The sequence below is a fragment of the Amblyomma americanum genome, chromosome 2 (genome assembly GCF_052857255.1).
Source record: "Amblyomma americanum isolate KBUSLIRL-KWMA chromosome 2, ASM5285725v1, whole genome shotgun sequence".
NCBI classification, from domain to species: domain Eukaryota; kingdom Metazoa; phylum Arthropoda; class Arachnida; order Ixodida; family Ixodidae; genus Amblyomma; species Amblyomma americanum.
Genome location: NC_135498.1, coordinates 105619203 through 105635573, shown reverse-complemented (window position 1 = coordinate 105635573; position 16371 = coordinate 105619203). Strand labels below are relative to the sequence as shown.

Here is a 16371-nt window from a genome sequence, read left to right as displayed (position 1 = left end):
GCTGAAAAGACCAACGGCACATTGTGCCGGTTTGCCACCTTTTTGAGGCCATGAGATAGTTTGTGCACGTAGGGCATCACTGCAGGTTTTATTTTAGCCTGCGGGGGTGTTATTGCCTCCTTCCGAGTTCCGGGCTTCAACTTCTTCAATAACGCTTCTGCAACAGCGACAACTACCGAGTCAGGGAAGCCGGCGGCCTCAAGCCTAGCCAATTGGTTCTCAAAACTATCTTGCATATCATGCACACAGGATTTTAAGAGTGCAGATTCTAAGCAGAGTTTTGCGATGCCTCTCTTCACAATCTTTGAATGGGATGAACTATAAGGCAAAAGTTCTTTTTGTGCTCTGGGCAAGTAAGACCAGCACACGTGCTTATTCATAAACCTTAATCTCACATCCAAGAACTGCAGGCTGTTTTCAACCGGGAGCTCATACGTGAAAGTGAGCCCCCTTCCATGCTTTTTGAAGTCATGCAGTACACTCATAAGCGTATCCTCATTGGGAATGGCACAATGCTTGTCCAAAACAATTAAAAAGTCATCCACATAACGAAACACTTTTCGAACACAGGCAATCTTAGATTGCTTAAAATGATAGTTCAAATGGCGATCAATGCATGCTAAAAAAATATCACATAAAACCGGGGCGACGCATGACCCAATGCATATCCCCTTCTTTTGCAGATAAAACTCCTTGTCAAAGGCGATAAACGTACTACACAAATAAAATTCTAAAAGCGCTAAAAAGTTATCTACAGTCATCCCCGACACATTTTGAAATTGAACGGTTCCGTTATCGTCAATACATTCCTTGACAGCTGCAAACAGTTCTTGATGCGGAACAGAATTGAAAAGGTTGTCAACATCAACCGAAAAGGCGTATCTTACATCTTGGTTCTCCTTTAGGAAATTAATTACATCCATAGAACTCCTCGCCAAAAATGGATCATTTATCTTGAGGCCATTCAACACTTTTTGAAGGAATCTGCTGACATGATTTTGCCATGTTCCCCTTTCACTTACAATTGTACGAAGGGGGCATCAGGTTTATGGGTCTTCACACTAAAAAACACCTGTAACCCGCCACTTTCACTACTTGTGATGTCTTTAGCAAGCGGTAATAGCTCTAAACGCTTACAAAATTCCGCAAATTTGCCTTTAATCTGGGTGTCACGTTTTTTCACTGCTACGAAATTTTTATTCACTGCTTGCAAAGCTTTTTCAACAAACATGGCTCTGGGCATGGCAACAAAATCTGTGATTTTATCCGCCTGTAAAAGACAAAGCTCATTATCCGTAAAAACACACAACTCAGTCACAACTCATTCACTGAAGCATCATTATGGGCATCCAGTTATAGGTCAGTTGTAAATGCACAGAAATTTTCAGAAATTATGTAGTTAGCAGTAAACTTCTGCACGTAGGCTTCGCTCTTTACATTTCTGGTCCCGATGTAAAGCATAGCTCGAGAAAAGTTAACACTGGATAAAAAGAACAAGGACAAGAGGCAAAGAAACAAGTGCAACACCACGGGCGCAGTTGTACTCGTTTTTTTGCTTCTTGCCCTCGTCCTTTTTTGCACAGTGTTAACCTTTCTCGAACATGTACCAACTAGCCCACAAGCGTTTTCTACTAAAGTTATTTATGCCCTTTGTGAAAAACACACAACTTGGGAAGTTTGCTTCGAAGGAGTATAGTGAAGTTCTTTGACTCCTGGAAGTCCTAAGCCTTGGAAAGGCCAGGACAAGACTTGCTCTCAGCTTCAAGAGATTTGGAGTGCTGGCTATGCATAATGCACCGTGTTGTATGACCCAAAAGCGAACCTTGTAGGCTGTATATTTTGACACCAAAGCTACACATACCTTACTGCACAGTGAGTTCCTGTTTTGAGCGCACCTCATGCTATTTCTGCATATTACATTACCATTTGAGTACTTGTGCAGAAATGAGTCTCAAATGTTGAAATAAGGAGGAGATAGGAGTGAATGATGTACAGTTAAACCTGGATATAACGGAATTGAAGAGAGTCTGCAACTTTTCGTTCCACGCAGTTTTCGCGAGAAGAGTCGAAAGGACGCTGCAGAACGAAAACCAAAATAAGAAATAAATGTAGGTGAATTCACATTAAAAATGATTACAGAGCAGCATTACTTGAAGTCATAAACGCAGAGAAAGGTTTCATGATCGCACTGATAGCGACTGCTGCAGCAGCTGCCGCCACCTCTGCCGCGGCTCGTGCAATACCGCTACAAGTGGGGCAAGGAGTGTTTTTGAGGCGGGGGCACTGCAACCGAGCTAGAGGGGAACGCGCGCAGCTGCGCCGTTAGCTGCGCCGTTGCCATAAACCGACCGCGGAGGCATGTGCTTCTACCCGCATTTTTCCTTTGTCGGTCTTCCCTTCACTTTTGCCCCAGGAAACAGACTCCTTACCTTGCATCACCGGCGCTCACCGTCGTCCCCGCTCTCGGCACGCGATAGCTATCACAGTCGGAATCATGCGAGCAACCACGCAGCGGCGATGGCCGCCGCGCGGTGGTCGCACTGCTCATGTCATTTAATTTTTTGCTGTGCCCTATTATTTTTTGCTGCTTTTGAGCATAAACTGTGGTTTTGCTACTTGGTATGACATTCCCAAAGAGAAAGCGCTGGAGCACGGCGCATCGTGTCAACTGTGGCCGCTCGTTGCGATCGACGTTCCTCTCATGTCAGTTCGTGCTTTATCATCACGAAAATTTTGTGCGGTTCTGCCAAATTTTGAGTAGCTCAGCACTAGCTAACAAATAAATTGTGTAGCCAGTTCGTTACATCAAGGTCAACTGCTGCAATACCTTCATTACATGGAGGTCTGAAATACATGCACTTCAATGGGGGCGGCGCTGGAGAAATGAAAAACTTCCTTATATCCAGGAATGAGCTATATGGAGGTTCGTTACATCCAGGTTTAATCGTAGCATAGTCCAGAGAAAGTGCTGTGCTTTGGTGTAAGCTCATGCACAGGTGAGTAACACTTGGCAGCACGCTATTGTCACCACCAGTGGTGTTGCTAATCTGTTCACACATAGGTGCTCTGAGATAAAGGCGCTTCATCCAACTTATCTTCAACATGCACTTTTTGTTTGTGGTCTTGTGCAGTCATGTAGGCTGTGTGAAAAATGTTTGCTGCGTGCAGCTGAATTTTTTCTGGATTTCATGTGTCCGCTTTTTGAGATATGGCAGCTAGTGATTGCTCTTTTGCTTAAAAAAGGGATTGCCGGTGCCAGTACATATTATTTGAATGACATGCACAGTTTTCTTCCAGTCTTCATGGTGATTGCTCAGGGGCTGTGCAGCACTCTACTTGGTGCTTTTTTGTCTTTTGTTCAATCCTTGCCTTCTCACTTGGCTAATGGCGCATTAATAAGGGTGAAATTTTGCCTGTGGCCAATTTCACTATTCAAAGTGTGTTCATAACCATGTTCACAATTATGCCAGCAAGAAAGAAGAGGCAGGAAACACCGTAATGTCGTTATAGCTGGACAAACAGTGTAGGAATTATACATGGGCTACACTAGACCTGCCATTCCAGCCTGCTATAGCAAATGCCGAGATGAGAGGAAAAAGCCTCGGCAGTGAACAAGCAACAGCTTTGTCAAGAGAGCTTCAGGCCCTCTATAAATGCTCAGAATCATACGAAAAAAAACGCTTTACTACTTTGCTTTGCTTATGTATATATTGTTTATTGGTTAATTGGTTAATCTTCTTTTTCATTTTCTCTATTTGTGCTGTAAATTGCAGGTTGTACAAGAAGGATGTGTTACAGAAGCTAGTGGACAGCTGCACTTCCAAAGGATATGTCTTCCAGATGGAGATGATTGCACGTGCCCGGCAGTTTGGGTGCTCCATAGGCGAGGTAAGTGCAATAGAGATTGTGCGGTCAGCAGCTTGATTGTTTTCACCGCATCTTTTTCACTTGAAACATTACCATATAGGGGAATTATAGGAGAGCTCGACGTGTGATGAGTCACAGTGCTTACTGCAGGAAACCTATCGAAACTAGCAGCTCAAGGTGCAGCACAGTGTTAGACATCTTTGGTTACCTGTCAGCAGTTGTTTAAAGGTACTGACGGCTGTTTTAAGGCCCCAGTTTTTTTTCCAGTCAAAAGAAAACTAGTGGCCAAGGTGCCCGATTCCTCAGCTGTTCTGTTAAAAACACTGTAGAATATTTCTACTGAGAATGCCTCAAACAGTGGATGCGCCTGTTTTATATATCCCAGGGCTGGAAACCATGATCAGCGAACATGGTAGCATTTGCACACCAGCAAAACTGATGGACTGAAAACTACCGTAAAAACCGGAGTATATGTCGAACTTTTTTTCAAGAAACCATGGCGAAAAGTCGGCCCCCGTCTTATATACCGGTCATTAGCAGATAAACTACGAAAGTCTTGCAACAATGGGCGGCTGAAGTCAACAGCCTCCATCACCATCGCCATCAGCAGTAGTGAGGCGTGGCGACGTTGTCGCACCGCTATTTTGAGTTTCCGTTGTTGCAAAGCTATTTTGGTTAAAGGCTGCTTTTTCACATTTTGTTTCAAAATGAGCGCAAGCCGATAGCAATTCGCCATCACCTTCAAGAAAAACGCGATTCAGTACGCGGAAGCTCACGGCAACCTGGCGGCACAGCGCGAATTTGGAGTATCCGAAAAGAGCATTCAGTACTGGTGGAGGCAGAAGCTGCGTATTACAACTTGCAGCAACCAGAAGAAAACATCATTTCATGGGCGGACCGTAGCGTATCCAGAATTGGAAGGAAAGGTTGCGCTGCGTGCAAGATCGCTGCCTGTGACTGCTGAATGCATCCGCGTGAAAGCGGTAGAGATCACACGTACCTCTAGACTCACGAGGGCACAATTCAAGGGCTCGCCATCATGGGTGTGGTGATCATGAAAAGGAAGGGTGTTGCTCCACGGCGCCGTACTTCTGTGTGCCAGAAACAAACACGCGGGTCAATGGGTGCGCGATGCTGTTAAAAAATTGGCTGGGTGTACATATGAACAGCATTCAAATGAAAATAAATACTGTCACCATTGTGCAACCTGTCGAGTCGCATTTGCTTCATTGTAAGGGTGTCTTTTGGTACTCTTTCCATGGAAAAAGATGTTTTTCATTTTTAGAATTGGTTAGTTGTGTGGTCGACCTATAGTCCGGTTTTTACGGTTATATAGTCCCAGGCACCAGACAGTTATTGGGCATTCTTACTATAGCATAGCATACATTCGAGTTTCCACTCCCGAAGATGTTTCAGCACAGTGATGTAAACCCCATCAACAACAGTTTAAGTTGACCTTGGCTACTGCTTCAATTAAGAAATGCAAAGCAGTGTGGTGCCATCTTGTTACAAAAGACAAAGCACTTCATTGGTGGTGGGAAAGGAGCATTACCTTTTCATTGAAGGCTGCACTGCAGACAGCATTAATATTTTGAATGAAAAAAAAAAGCTCGTATTGCAATTGACAACACGTATTTTACCAAGGTATGGTCACATCTTATTAAACTTAATACAGTAATTGCTTGTTATAACGAAGTCAGTGGGACGGTGAAAAAATTTCTTATAAGCGGTAATTGGATATAAGCGACCACCTGAGAAAAACTAAAGCAGTCGAGCTTTAATTGCGCTGCAACTGCGAGGAAGTCAAAATACAATGTGTTCAGTGAAGAAAAACTTTATTCAGGTGCAAAAAGGGCAGTGAGCTTTGGCTGTTTCAAGTTCTTACCGGGCACCTGCAACCCTTGTCCCTCTGCTCTAATCTGACCAAGCATATGTACAAGACCGTGGTCGCCGCCCATGCTTTCAACCTTCGGGGTATTTCGAATTGCGAAGGCAGTGGCCGCTTCTCTGAGGGTGGGAGGTCACGGAAGGCTACAAGAGTTGCGCTGCAAAGCGCTGCAAATGCCGTGGCTCAGTTGTGTTTCTTGTGCTCAAAAAACTATTAGCCGCTCATTGTAGGTACGCTGCGCTGTCGTGAAAACTGAACGGTTTTGTAATAGGGGCTTTGTTTGATTACTGCGCAATTTTTTCCTGAGGTGTGCAGCCATGAAACTTGCAAAACGAGAGTTTTTCGGCGCACCGTTGTCGACGACGCAGTGCTAATTCTATGGTTTGTGTGTCGGCAATCGCGCAGCATCCGCGCCGTTGACAAATGTCTAGGAACCAAATTCAATGACCCTACCACGCATTTATACCGTTTGTCTAGTCGGATGGCATGAATCGAGCATGACTGGCTCGGGAAAATCGCCGGAGAACACTCGTACCGAAAGAATGGACTATACGACATTTAATACACCGTACGTGACACACACACTAGCACACTAAACTAACACAAAACACAAAGACTATAAATACACACGACCCGGGAACACTGCTACCAGCGTCTACTACTAGCGTTCTACTGTTAACGGTCGCCGTTCGTGCTCACGGTTGGTTCGGTGCGGCTGCGGCGTTGTATGGGTCCAGTAGCCGGCGTCGAGATGGCGTTCGACGTGCTGCGGCTGGCGTCGCTGGCTGCGTCGCACAAGCTCCCGGTTCAAGCGCCCGTGGAGGTGATGCCGGTGTTGTTGGCGTTAAGGGCACCATCCGGATGGGTGGCAAAAGCGCTGGAGACACCCCTGGCCGTAGCAGGTGGTAGCGTCCTCAGTTAACTCCCCGGAACGGGCTCAGGAACGGCAGGGAGTCCACGATGGGAAGCCGTAGAACGCGAGCTCACCGGAGCAGTAGCCGGCGTCGCTCCCTTCCAGCCGAAGCGTCCCTGACCTGCCGAAGCCTCCGACTCCCCCGTGCCTCGCACTCCCTCGTGCTTTTGTAGCCTTGGCGTTAGTCCACGTAATCCTTGTCGTCCTCCTCTTCTTCTTCTCGTCTCCACCAATTATCTCTCTCCACCTCACCGAATGCCTCTTCTCTCTCCACCTCACCGAATGCTTCTTCTTAATCTTCTTTAGTCTTCGGTTAATCCACGTCATCCTTATCACCATCCTCTTTGTCTTCTTCAAATCTCTTTCCCTCATACTTTTATTTCAGACTCCCTATTATATGTGACAAGGGCCCCCTCTCTCAAGAGTTTTTCCATGAAAAGCTGCTCACATCATCCTCATCTTCAAGCGATCCAGCCAACCGACTAACTGCTGTGGAGATTCTGGACCCAGCACACAACACACTACAGATGTCCAGCACACACCAAAAGCACACCACTAACACAGCACACCAATTGCACTTACGGAACATTAACACACCACTGCCGTTGTCCCTGGGGTGTCCTTAATACACATATTAATGTCCACAACACACTCCTTTGTATAATCACATAACAGCAACAACCATAAGATACATGCCAGAAATACCTAGAGCTGTTTAGTTGGCTCTATTGGTATACAGGTCTAATTTGTAACGTATGACCTTCATTTTACCTGGCCTGTCCGAAAACATCTCTTCCTTGATTTGGAGTAGAGCTGTGATTGTCTGTCTTCATTTACATTGGGCTTTATTAGTAGCTCATGCCCTCTTGCATTTTTCTTCCCACTGCACGTGGGCACCTCGGCAACGTCACCTGTCTCCTCGGCTCCTACCAAACATGCTACTTTGGGGGCGCACTCTATGGGCCCTCCTTCTTCGTATTTTTTCAACATATTTACATGGAAAACCTTCTTAGTGTTATTTATCAATAACTCACAATCCATGTCATTTTCCTTCTGCGTCACAAGGTAAGGGCCTTTCCACTGCATCAATAACTTATTATGATCTGTGGGTAGCATGATGAGAACCTTGTCGCCCGGATTCAGATTCCTGTGAGTGGCCTTCTTGTCATAGTAGTCCTTTTATCGTTCGCGTGCCCTTTCCAGGCCTTGATGTACAAGCCTGCATGTTTCCTCCAACTTGTCCCGCAACTCAAGAACGTATGTGTATGTTGTCTTGAGATCTGATGCAATCTCCTTATTAGCCCACAGCTCCTTGAGTATTGTAAGTGGACTTCTAAAGGTTCTCCCATGCAACATCACGAAGGGCGAGAAACCGAGACTCGTTTGCGGTACTTCACGGTAAGCGAACAAAAGAGCTGGGAGGTATCTATCCCAATCAGTAGGTCTCTCCTGGCACATTTTCTTGATCATATTTTTGAGTGTGCCGTTGAACCGCTCTACAAGCCCATACACATGGGATGGTAAAGCATTGTCAGTAACTCAGTTGCCTTACTGACAGAAGTCGGTTAACCTCCTTCATTATTTCTGATGTGAAGTTCGAGCCCCGGTCACTCAAAACTTCCCTCGGGAATCCATAACGCGAGAACATCTCCACAAGACCCTCCGCCAGTTGGATACTGCCAATAGCCTTCAATGGAATAGCGTCAGGATAATGAGTGGCCATGTCAACCAGAGTAAACACATATCTATTGCCTCTGGCGGAAACTGGAGAGATAGGCCCCACAATGTCAATAGCCACTCTTTGAAACGGTAGATCGATGGCTGGCATCTTTCCCAAAGGTACGGGACCAACTCTTCCCTTCGGAACTGTGCGCTGGCACACGTCACATGAGTGAACAAAGCGTTTAACGTCACTCTGGACACCTGGCCGGAAGAACTCCTCGGTGATCCGAGACACCGTTTTTTTAACACCCTCGTGTCCGGCCATAATGACATCATGTCCTAAGCGTAACACGGTCTCTCTCTTATCTTCTGGTAACACTAGCTGTTGGACCGCCTTCCTGAGCTAAATATGCATTCCCTGTACAGAAGACGATTTACCAATTGATATTCAAATGATTTATGACTCCTCTTTCTTTTCACTTTTTCCCCGACTCTTTCGAAGCAGGCCTTCAAGCTCGGCTCTTCTTTCTGTCTAATTGCCATTTCGCCTGGTGTTACGCTCAGGAACATCGTAACAGGAGTAGAGAGCGGACGTCGCATTGCTCGGGTTGTCGCTTGAGCCCTTGTCTCCACGGCCAACGAGAAACTGACTGCCCCATCACCCGCCTGGGTTGTCGAGGGCCTTTCCTCTTTTGGGTGTTCTTCAACGTCGATCATCCTCTACTCGGGATCGGTGTCTTCAACACTTCTTGCACCCGTAATGTTTCCCAAGATGAGAGTGGTGGCCGACGCTTCCTCTGTAAGATCCTCGTCCTCCACCAGGCTTCTCCGAACCAAAACTGTGTTGGCTCCACTGTCTCATAAGACCTAATATAGGACGGTCCGCTATTTGCCCAACCATCAGCGGCATTGCTGCTTTCGACTTGGTTGTTCCACTCACCGCCTCATTTCCCAGCGGCGTTTGCGCTCCTTTTAGCAGTGGAACTTAACGAGGTGTGACAAGTTCTGCCCGAGAGTCGACAATGCATGCAGCACCGTCCTGCGTTCTGTATCGGCACTCATCCAGAGTATGACCCCTCCTGTTACAACCTTGACACAGAACTTGTGCCTTTTGGGCAATGCTACTAGTCCGACAGTCAACTGCACGGTGTCCCACCTTGCCGCAGAGAAAACACACCTTACTGGCACCTTAGATCGCATCTGTCTCTGGGACCTTTTGAGTTTCTTCCCTTGCGTTACTACTCATATTTCTCAGCCCTTGAGCCTCGAAAAATTGGTCTGCAGTGTCGGCAAACTCTTCTAGTGAACACAACTTTTTTTCAGGAATAGCGCTAGCTTTGAGCTGCAACACGCTAAAAATTGCTCTGTAACCAGCCTGTCACACACCCCTTCAAAACTCTTTTCTGTGTTTGACATATCAAGCCACCGATCGAAATTATTGGTCAGCCTGCAGGAAAACTGCTTAGCGGTGTCAGAATCCTCAGGTCTCGCGGTGCAAAATCTCACGAAAACCCCCTGCCGTACGCCTGAATCTTTGGAGGAGTGCCTTTTTGACTTTCTCGTAGTCCATGGAATCAGCAGCAGGCATCCTTCCAGGCATCCTTCCTCTCCGACTTAACACCGACTTAATACATGCTCAATGCCATGGCCCATTCACTGCACTCCCAGCCTTGCCCCAAAGCTATCCGCTCAAATTGTTGCAGATATGCGTCCAGATCATCCCTTTTGTCATCGAAAGGAGCCATCAGCTTCCTTGGACAAACTCTGGCCGGTATAGGAGATTCTCTACCTGCTAAGGAACGCTGATCACTGTCCGTGATCTCCTCATATCCTCCCGCGACATGCGCCTGTTTCCACAAAAGAAACTCCTGCACCCGTTCTATCCTTCTTTTCTCCTGTTCTTCTGCCTGGCGAGCTCTTCTAGTCTATCGCTGTTCTGCCTCGCGAGCGTCTGCGCGTGCTTGCGTCCTTTCCTCTGCCTATCTGCCTCCTCTTTTTGTCTCTTTCTCTCCTCGTCATAGAGACGTATCGCCTCTTCCTTGCTTAACCCTAGCTTGAGCGCCAGTTCTAACGTTTTTGCCAAATCCATACTTCCTGCCGTCGAGAGATCGGAAAGATCCGAGACAAAGCAAAAAAGAAACAAGGGAATGAATCCTGGCACAGGCTCGACACTTAACTTTGTCACGGATCTCCCCGGAAAATACTCGGACCGAAAGAATGGACTAGGCGACAGGTGTACCCACACAGACGCCCATTTAATACTCCCTACGTGACACACACACTAGAACACAAAACTAACACAAAGACTATAAACACAAACGACCCGGGAACACTGCTACCAGCGTCTACTACTAGCGTTCTTCTGTTAACGGTTGGCATTCGTGCTCACGGTTGGTTCGGTGTGGCTACGGCGTTGATGATGGCTCCTTTCAATGACAAAAGAGATGATCTGGACCCATATCTGTTATGATTCGAGCGGATAGCCTTGGGGAAAGGCTGGGAGCGCAGTGAATGGGCCACGGCATTGAGCATGTGTTTAGTCGTAGAGGTGCTGAATGTGTATGGGTCCAGTAGACGGCATCGAGGTGGCATTCGACGTGCTGCGGCTGGCATCGCTGGCGGCGTCGCTGGCTGCGTCGTACTAGCTCCCGGTCCAAGCGCCCGTGGAGGTGATGCCGGTGTTGATGGCGTCGGGGGGCACCACCCGGACGGGTGGCAACAGCGCTGGAGACACCTCTGACCATAGCAGGTGGTAGCGTCCCCAGTTAGCTCCCCGGAACGGGCTCAGGAATGGCAGGAAGTCCACGATGCGAAGCCGCAGAACGCGAGCTCACCAGAGCAGTAGCCGGCGTCGCTCTCTTCCAGCCGAGCATCCCTGACGCGCCGGAGCCTCCGCTCCGATGCAACTCCGCTGCTTGCCGCCATCTTGTTTGTTGTAAAAATTCGGGATAGTTCTTGCTAGTCTGTGCTTTTCTTCTATTTCTATTTTTTTTTCATTGCTAGAAGCTCTTTAAGCTCGTTTTATTTTTCGCTATCATGTCAAACAGCCAATTTTGTAAGTTTTTTTTTTTTCATTTTCTTCTTCCTCTTCAAAAATTTCTCTGATTTCGTGTTGCAATTTTCTTTTACTACAAGTGCACTTTGCCTTCCCGTTTACCACCGGGTAGCCTAAAGTGTCACTCAGGATGCCGATGCGCATTCCCTGTAAGTGCACTCGCTTGACAGGGGTATCAGTTATGCATAGTTCTTTTTTTAAAAATGCTTGTGTGGCATTAAAGGTGTGAGAAATTAGCCGGTAAGCCATTAGCAGTGAGAACAATAAAACGCCCTCTTTTTAGAAAATCAGTCATGTTTGCATTGCAGTCTTCAAGCCACAATTACTGTTATTTATTTACTCTGTGTATGCATTTCTCGTGTTATAAATGCCCAAGCTTGAAAATATGGTATAGCCAGACCAGGTACTATGAGTGTGAAATGAAATGCAAACAAGAGAATTTAAATGCAAACTGCAAAACTGAAATATATTACATAGGGAGGCAGAATACTATAGCAGTTTATATTCACATCAAAGGTGTATAGTAAGCTGATTGGAAGTGTTGATTATAATAGACTGTGCCTGCATTTCCTCTTGAGTTGATAAAATTGCTGGGATTTTTTATTTTTCATGCTCACATTTCAGTTCTTTTGTTCATGTTTCACGTGAGGCTGATGGTACATAACTATGACAGCCATTTGGGAAGACTGGTGTACAACTTTAGTCCTTGTACATATAATGTATCTTAAGTTTCTTTGTGCATTCAGTGGTAAGACGAAAATTACAAAACGAGAACAGCAGTGGCACATATCAATCATGGGCGAACATCACAAAATGTGCAGTGTATCTCATTTAGTTGCTGTCACCTCATTGTGTGAAGCTGGTCTCATAAGGCTGTGGTGGCTTACACAATCTGCAGATGTTGTACACACCAAGATGTATTTGCTTAGTCCAGCTCTCATCATAAGACAGAATTTCTACCTTGAACATTTGTTATCACTGTTTAACTTGTCCTTCTGTGAATAAATCTTTATCCCACCATAAACATAAATATTTTGTGCATGTCTGGCAACTTCCTGAAGTCTTAATTTTGGATCTGACCTGCAGGTTCCTATAAGTTTTGTGGACCGGTTCTACGGGGAATCCAAGATGGGAAGCAACGAGATTGTCCAGTTTGCCAAGGGCCTCCTCTACCTGTTTGCCACAACGTGACCCGAAAATTTCTTTATTATTCCTAGGAGCACATTTGTTGGCGCCTTTTTTACGAGCGCATTGTCGTCTATTTTGTAACTGTACTAATAATTTTCTTGGTGTTGCCATAATTTCCGCTATGTCATGCAGTTTTGAAACAAAATATATGATTCAGAAAGCACTGCACTGTTTTCTTGGGCTGTACATCAGGTGAAAAAAATTCTGAACTGAATAACTACCCTCAAAGTGAGTAGTGCTGTTGCTAGGTTCAAGATGTCTCATTATGCCCCAAACATTTGTGTGTGCACCATCTAATAATAATGGTGGCTGCACTGCTGCAAGTAATATATTACTTCAAACAACAATATGGCATGGTGCCATCTATTGTTAGTGCCTTACACAAAAGTTGGATATCAGAGAGCATGTTGGATTGCAGTGTAACACAAATAGTAGCATGAAAATAGGAGAGATAAAAAGTGCACACTGGTGTAGCTGTGAACTGTGTACAGCAGATGGTGTGTTGCTACTGTACACCATTACTTGCATACTGGGTGTGCACAATACAGAGTTTGTAATGTTGGGGACCCTACTTGCTAGTTGCTTACATGACTTACCTTTAGCCTTGCTCGCAGTATATCAAACACCTTTGGTCCTTGACCTTGTTGCTATGGCAGTTGGCCACTTTGCATTCACAAGGACGTGTGCGTGCACTGCGAGTGGGTGAATGTGCCCAAGGAGCAGTGGCCTCACAAATAAGCTACCTTGTGGCCCTGCTGGTGCGCCAGAGCAACCAGTTAGTGGGGAGGGTAACTATCACAGTCATCACTGCAGAGGGCAATGCACAACCCATACGACAGCTGTGTTGCTAGGTTAAGTTAGGCAGGTAAGGGTTGTACGGCAAAGCACTTCGTAAAACACCTTTTCTGTTTTCATGTACACCCTTCCAATTTCATGTGAAATTTCAGCCAGGTGCTGTACAAACCGCCTTCTGTATGTTCTAAATTTTGGCAGTTGTTGTTAAAGCTGGCACTAGGATGGCCATCATGTTTTCTAAATTGCGCTACTCTTCCAGAAGGTAAAGCCCGCCTTTGTCCATGAAAAAGCGGCACTGAATTTCTCAAATTTTTCTTAGCCGTTACGTATGACAGATGTCAACATCCACACTGCCTGGGAAACCAGAGTTTGCACCTTTAAAGGTAGCCTGTAAAGCAGACAGATTGGCACTGCAAACGCAATGCCACCGCAGTGCTGGCAGTTCAAACGTTGTTCGGTCGTCCTTTTAGATACTTTAGGTAAAGGCAAGGGAGATGAACGGGTAAGTTACGGGGCAGTGAGTTTGGAAATAAAGGTGGTAGATGGGGCAGCGAGTTCAGTTTGATTGTGAGACACGCAGCACAACAACGACGTGATTCAAAATAAATTCACCGGAAGAGGGCGCTGAAATTAGTGGTACTCTAAATGCTCAGAAAATTAAATAAAGGCCGCAACGCAATAGCTACTCTGATCTAATGACGTGATGTGAGAAGAGAACTGATGGGTCTTTTTTCTTTTTTTACTGCACATACTACTGCCCTAAGTTCACCCTTCTGTGCTTATTTCCATCGCCTGCAACAAACAATACCCAAATTCTGTAAAAAAAAAAACTGTCCTGATTTAAACGGCGTTTACTTTGCAGCTACTGTCAGAGACAATGAATGCCTTCGAAAGTAAATAAGCTAATATTGCACAACGGGGTTTGAGTGTTGTACCTATGTCTCGCATATGTATGTGGTATATATGGTACAGAGAAAGGAGGATTACTTGCATGCGGCGCTTTTGAGTTCGAGCAGTTTTAACAATTTGTTTAAAATTTTTACCAAATAGTTGAAAGAGGAAGCCTAATAAACTGAATGTTTCTCATTGGTCTGCCGTAAAATGTTTTAAGCCTTTATTAATGCATATTCTCGAAGCATATAATTTGCTTCATAGGCGCCACTCTTCAAATTTTTTTTACCTCATAGCTACGGTGTCATTATCGCACTGCCTAGCAAGGCTCTCAGGGGCTAAACCTGTCTGGTTAGACCTCTTATCTTGTTTTGTTTTTTTAAGAAACTTAAGCCTTGGATCACCAAAAATGGGGCAGAACAGCGTCCTGAACCGGTTTAGAATGGGTCCTCGAAATCGTTCCGGTTCAGGTATGGTCCAAAGATGTCGCAAAAAATTGGCGGTGATTTAGCTCTTGTTAAACCTGGAGTGACGCGATAGTTACAGCTGGCCGAGTGGAACTTGGTCAGGTGACCAAACACTTGACGAACCACATGATCGGGCACGGCGCCGCGCTGCCGGCAGCTGCTTCGCACCACGTGGCAGCATGGCAGCGCAGTCACGGGGTCAGCGCCGCCACCGCCACGGCTCCGGCACGCTGAATGCTGAAAATGCTACCGTAATGTGGCTATCACTACAAAAGTTGCAGGAGACGCAGCTCCGCCTTAAGGGTATGATGCGATAGCGTAATGGGTTAATTCCTATATATATGTTGAAGGTCATTCCCTACTTTACATTCATACTAGATCCCCGGGAATCCTTATACCCCTCCTGGTGCAGTGGTTAAACGATGCGCCACACCCCTGCAATGGCAGGTGTCCCAGCGGTGGACCTTGTGGAGCCCAGGTTGCTCATCCCGAGCGACCAATCTTTCATTTAACTGCCACCTGCCACGGTGGACAGTTTGCCCACTATCCGATGGGCAGATCATCATGACGCCGCAAGGTCACATGAGTCGCATGACTTTGGTGGCCTGCCTGTCTCCTAGGTTGCTCTCTGGGGACCGCCTGGAGCCATGCCCATTACTTTGCGCTCACAACGCCGACATAGGATTTTCTGCATAACGGGGCCTTTAACGCTATCGCGTTAATATATGGGCTCGGTTTGGTTCTGGTTCGACACCCTGATCACAGCAGCGGTTTGAGGCAGGCGGATGTACAGGGTTAGTTGTAAGGCTGTCTTCACGAACTTGTTGCTGCTTGTTCCTTCCAAAGTGCTGGCAAAGGGTGTTCACTCTCACATTTGGTGATTCATGCAGTGAAGTTATCTAAACATTTTAGAGGAAGTTGCGCATTTGTTGTGGGCTCTATAAAGGTTGGTATATTTGGCAGACAGGTTATTATACTTTTTACCTGAAGAAATAATTTTATAACGTTGTAGCAACTCATCAGAAATTGTAATTTGGGAACCAACTTGTTATCATTAGGCTATATTGCATAAAGTCAGTATCTTCTTAATTTAAACACAATAACCAAATTTGTAAGGGATTTCTTTCTCTACCGTTCCTCTGCATGTGCTAAAATATTTTCTTCGTCAACTACCTGCTGAGGAAGGACAGCATTCTGGTGGTTTGGGACCGGGCATTAGGTCAGATTCCCTGCTGCGGTGGCCGCACCTCGATGGGGGCGAAACATAGAAGCATTCATGTACTGAGATTTCTGTGGACGCATTACAGCTATAAGTAGACGAAATTAATCGCAAATTCTGAACTATGGTCTGCCTCATGACCTCTCATGCATTTCAGAACTTGAAAGCCAGAACAAACAATACAAATTATTTCTATTCTCACCTATTCTTTATTAGTGCGATAGCACAGCGTTAAGGCTCTCATTCATCGAAAATCTCGGTGGAGTCCCGACGGCATTTTGTCAAGAATCTTGTGTCACGCATGTATGTTTGGAATGAAAATAATTTGAGAGAGCACTTGTAATGTGAAATAAAGGTCGGCGCATGTCTTTAACGACTTAACTTTACAAAGTGATTGATTTTACTTAAAGAAAAATTTTCATAAAT

At 45.8% G+C, this 16371-nt stretch overlaps 1 protein-coding gene across 1 annotated transcript in view; it reads left to right on the top strand.

Moving 5' to 3' along the window:
* Dpm1 (Dolichyl-phosphate mannosyltransferase subunit 1) overlaps nucleotides 1-12736 on the top strand; it is a 34010-nt gene extending 21274 nt beyond the window's left edge. The window contains exons 7-8 of the mRNA XM_077655081.1: nucleotides 3774-3888; nucleotides 12472-12736. Of these exons, the coding sequence (XP_077511207.1) occupies nucleotides 3774-3888; nucleotides 12472-12576 (220 nt within the window). The 3' untranslated portion in view covers nucleotides 12577-12736. The remainder of the gene's footprint in view (nucleotides 1-3773; nucleotides 3889-12471) is intronic.
* The last annotated feature ends 3635 nt before the right edge of the window (nucleotides 12737-16371 follow it).